General features: G+C 37.2%; 1 protein-coding gene across 1 annotated transcript; it reads right to left on the reverse strand.

Annotated features, from left to right (window-relative positions):
• Positions 1-2,875: 2,875 nt before the first annotated feature.
• Positions 2,876-4,613, reverse strand: LOC140964850 (oxoglutarate-dependent flavonoid 7-O-demethylase 1-like). Its single transcript, XM_073424810.1, has 4 exons — positions 4,322-4,613; positions 3,876-4,123; positions 3,512-3,836; positions 2,876-3,245 (listed from the first exon to the last, which is right to left on the reverse strand). The coding sequence occupies exons 1-4, from the start codon at positions 4,562-4,564 to the stop codon at positions 3,003-3,005; spliced, it is 1,059 nt and encodes a 352-aa protein (XP_073280911.1). The 5' UTR covers positions 4,565-4,613; the 3' UTR covers positions 2,876-3,002.
• Between the last annotated feature and the right edge of the window lie 243 nt (positions 4,614-4,856).

The raw sequence follows: 4,856 nt of genomic DNA on the forward strand, positions 1-4,856 counted from the left end.
GTCCAAGGATTGAAGGCACAGTTGGCTAGGGAATTTGATATGAAGGACTTGGGACCAGCAAACAAGATTCTAGGGATGCAAGTTCACCGAGACAGAAGTAACAGAAAGATTTGGCTTTCTCAGAAAAATTATTTGAAGAAAGTCTTGCAACGCTTCAACATGCAAGATAGTAAGTCAATTTCGACCCCTCTTCCTGTTAACTTCAAGTTATCCTCCGAGATGTGTCCTAGCAGTGAAGCAGAGAGGATGGAGATGTCTCGAGTACCATATGCATCAGCAGTGGGAAGTTTGATGTTCGCCATGATCTGTATAAGACCGGACATTGCTCAAGCAGTGGGAGCAGTTAGTCGGTATATGGCGAATCCTGGACGAGAGCATTGGAGCACTGTCAAGAGGATCCTTAGATACATTAAGGGTACCTCGAATGCTGCATTATGTTATGGAGGATCGGATTTTACACTCAGGGGCTATGTCGATTCAGATTATGCTGGTGATCCTGATAAGAGGAAATCTACTACTGGTTATGTGTTTACACTTGCAGGAGGAGCAGTAAGCTGGGTTTCAAAACTACAGACAGTTGTAACATTATCTACAACAGAGGCAGAATATATGGCAGCTACTCAAGGTTGCAAGGAGGCAATATGGATTAAAAGGTTATTGGAGGAGATCGAGCACAAACAAGAAAATGTTTCTTTGTTTTGTGACAGTCAGAGTGCCTTGCACATTGCAAGGAATCCAGCTTTTCATTCCAGGACGAAACACATTGGAGTACAATTTCACTTTGTGCGAGAAGTAGTAGAGGAAGGAAGCGTGGATATGCAGAAGATCCATACGAAGGATAACATAGCTGATTTTCTGACCAAGCCAGTGAACTCTGATAAGTTTGAGTGGTGTAGATTCTCAAGTGGTCTAGCAGAAACGTAAGCAGCAGGGAATGACAAGATTGAAAGGATGTGTGGAGATGTGTTTGATTCTCAATCAAATCTCCAAGTGGGAGAAATGTCGACAAGAATTTTAAATGTGGTGGGGTCAACATGTTTTGAAGAAAAAAAAACGTGGGTGCATATACGGGTTGGCGGAAATTTCGTAAAGAAATAAGAGACGCGTTTTTAACGCGTATTCACACGGTCAAGGGGCTCTATAAATAGAGCTCCCCCTTTCATTTTGAAATCATCCCTTCTTCGAGTTTTCTCTCATCTTATAACATTCTAAAATATTTGTGAGGTGTTTGTTCTCCTGTATTAAGAGAGTGTGTGTTCTCTTTGGAAAAACAATGAGTGAGTTGTACACCACAAAATATTATAGTGGAAATTCTTTTCATCTTGCCCGTGGTTTTTTACCCTAATAATTTTTAGGGGTTTTCCACGTAAATATCGGTGTCCAATTTATTCTTTATTTTCGGGTTTATTATCTCAAATTTCGCACGTGGGACTAACAACTGCTTCAAGCTTCATGAAGAGTCAAACTGGACTTTTTTAATGATCTCTTGCTGCATATCGGTCTCTAGCTGGGGTTCTCGTGTTTCGGGATAGATCCTACCTACCCTCTTCCAAGAACAACTTTTACAGAACTAACACTTGAGATATTTGGAATAATATCAATGCACATCAATTGCGATGTACTATGAAGAGATAGAAGTAAGAAGACAAGTTGCTTTTTGCATCAGGAAAAACAAATGTTAAACGTTGTAAAAACTTGAACGTTGAAAGAAGTTAACTATAAAGAGAGAATGCTTCCATTCATTTGAGAGTTCGTCAATTTTCTTACAACAAACAACTCAGAAACAAGCTCACAAGTATTCTTGGCTATCAAAAACTCTAGCACAGTATATGTCAATCTTCAAGTTGCTCACATAGCGAGCATTCGATTAAAGCTCAATAAGATCTTCAAGGATCTTTTAGTGCTACTCAAGCACTCAAGTTGATTTGTCAAACTATTTGTTACAGTGTACGTTGTTGTTTTCTTTCAAAGTAAAGAAAGAGAAACGTAGAAAGATTCAACATTTAAAATTCTATAAAAACGTATATCATTTATTTTATGTACTTTCTTTGCTAGCTCAACTTGTTCATTATGAAGTTAAGTGAATATAATCATTCACTAGATCCAACATGACTTTTTTGCACTTTGAAAAAGACTGTTCAAGTGTTCAGTTACATCTAACTTATTGAGAAAAAGGTTTTTAATAGCTAACCGCTATTAATTAAGGCCAGCTCGAGAACAACTCAAGTTTCCGAAATTTTTTTAAAGTATTCGTTCACCCATCTCTAAACACATATGCGATCCTACCAACTCAGAACACCGCATAGATACATTGACTTCGAAAAAAATTAATTAAAAATTTCCAACACCAAATTTTAATAATTGAAGTCTAAATTTCGATTACCTAAATTACTGGTTACTATGATATCAAATTGAACCAGATGAAAAAAATATAATTACTTTGTGTAAATAGACAACAATATATATATATATATTTTTAAAAATGAAGTTATTTTATGTTTGAAACTATTGGAACATATAATTGAATAAATATTAGTTTTTGATTTATTTGTAGCTAGTTAAATTTTTGGGTTCTCTTGAAGTGTAGGTCTTGAGGCAATCGCCTCGTGTGCTTTACCTTAGGTACGGGTTTGAGTTCGGACTCAGGTTGAGAAACATACTTCAACCATATCCAAATCCAACTATTTTGACATCCTTATTTCTTTCTCATGAATATTGAATATGGAAAATTGTGTCTTTTTTGTGGAAGTTGTACGGTGGAGCAAAAACTATTATCTCCAACAAGTTTAATCAACTATATAAATTATCTGGGCCGATCAGTCCTCATGGGATTATTGCAAAACCAATTTATTTATCTCAGCAGACACTTTTTATATATACATCATGACTAACATATATATATACATGTAAGTCATGATGCATTAGCTGCAATGGCTACACAAAACACACATACATATATATTATATATATGACACCTTGTATGGCAGCAAACATAGATTATTTTAAACTCTTAAGGTGTCCAAGTATGATTTCCCATCAAGCTCCCGAGATAACAGTCCCTTGATATAATCAGCAAGGCCAATTCTCTTGAATTTTGCGGGAGTATGTGGGGTAACAAGGCTTGGAGCTGGACCGAAATCGCCTTCCAGTTTTGGGCTCATGAATGTGACCAAGGACAGTCTCTCTTGTTCGGTGTTCACTACTGCTCGATGCTCGATGCTCTCGTATGCACCATTCGTCACCATCTGTCATTTGTCAAGAAATGTAAATACCTAATTAACATATTCATATTTAAAATCAAATTTAAACCTAACTGGGGAGCTAGCTAGGCGATTGAATGATTATATAGATTCCCGATTTTTCAATTTGTTCAAAAGTGTGTGTGTGTGTGTGTGTGTGTGTGTGTGTGTGTGTGTGGTTGATTGGAGCTAGAAGACCTCAAGTCGCAATTCAGATCAAGCTTGTATATATACATGATCCCTAGCTAGAGGAAGGCATGATGCATGTGTACCTCCAAAATGTCTCCGACATTGATAACAAATGCATCAGGAAGAATAGCAACGGGGATCCAAACCCCATCTTTCTTAACCTGTAGGCCTTCAACATCATTGACTTGGGAAAGAATTCCCAGGCCAATGTAGTCGGAGTGAGGGCTTAGGCCGGTGACGAGCTCCGGCTGTGGACATGGAGGATAGTAGTTCATCCTCATAGCCTGCAAACCCTCTTCAAATAGCACTTTCATGTCTTCTTCTTTCATCTTCAGAGGTCCTGTCACCAGGTAAAGAATCTTCTTGGCTAGGATATATATTTCTTCCGCATAAGCATCAATTGCATCCCTGAATACATTTTTTTAAACGNTGAATAAAAATGGAGACCTGAGTTTGTGTGGAAACTCTGGAATCAAGCGCTTCTTTCGCAAATATTTTGGCAAGGTGACGAGGTAGAACATGTCCCCCCAGTCAAGCTTCTGGTCTTCTTTAATAACAAAGACTTGCCCGTAACCTTGTACGTCTCCTTCTTCTTGACTGAACCTCTTCTTTTCTTCCATAGGCAGAAGGAAAAATTCTTGCATTCCCAATTTCATGTTTTCCACCACTTTAGAGCTCACTCCATGGTTGATCAACTGCCAATATCAAAATCAAAGAAACATGCCTTACGTTATTGAAAATACACTAAATAAAGGTACAAAATCGATATATAAAGTTTTTTTTTTCAATACTACGTACCATATAAAATTACGGTTTATTTAATATTAAATAACAAAACATAACATGATACCAAAGTTAGTCACTATAATATATACAATAAAACATTAATATACCTGAAAGAAACCCCATTCTCTGCATGCATTATGCATCTTATCAAGCTCCACCATTGAATCTCCTTCCAACTTCTGCATATCAATAACTGGAATCTCATTCGAGAAAGAAACATTAGATAAAATCGACTCCTTTTCGTCGAAACGAACATATTGTTTCGGGATGGTGGTCGATATCTCCTTGGCCAGTTCTTGCACACTAGCCACCTTAAGTGAACCTCCGAGTTTCTGGAGCTCAGAATCCATGTCTGCCTTTGATAATCCTCTATCCCCAGATCTTCCTCTATTTATACTAAATTTTGTACGTGCAGAAAGTGTTGCAGTTTGAGAAAATTTTGAAAATGTATAGTTTTAAATTGGTGGCGGCGGGTCACTTAATTTATTTACGGGTCACTTAATTTATTTACGATTTGGTGAAAGGAAAATGAACATTTTTAATTAAATTCTATGTTCAGCGTTGTCTCTTTTTGACTCTGTGTACATGCATACGTAATTAGAAGAGAAGCTACTTTACACTATGAGAGTGCGAGTGTACGAT

Source organism: Primulina huaijiensis, chromosome 18 (genome assembly GCF_012295235.1).
Source record: "Primulina huaijiensis isolate GDHJ02 chromosome 18, ASM1229523v2, whole genome shotgun sequence".
Lineage (NCBI taxonomy): Eukaryota > Viridiplantae > Streptophyta > Magnoliopsida > Lamiales > Gesneriaceae > Primulina > Primulina huaijiensis.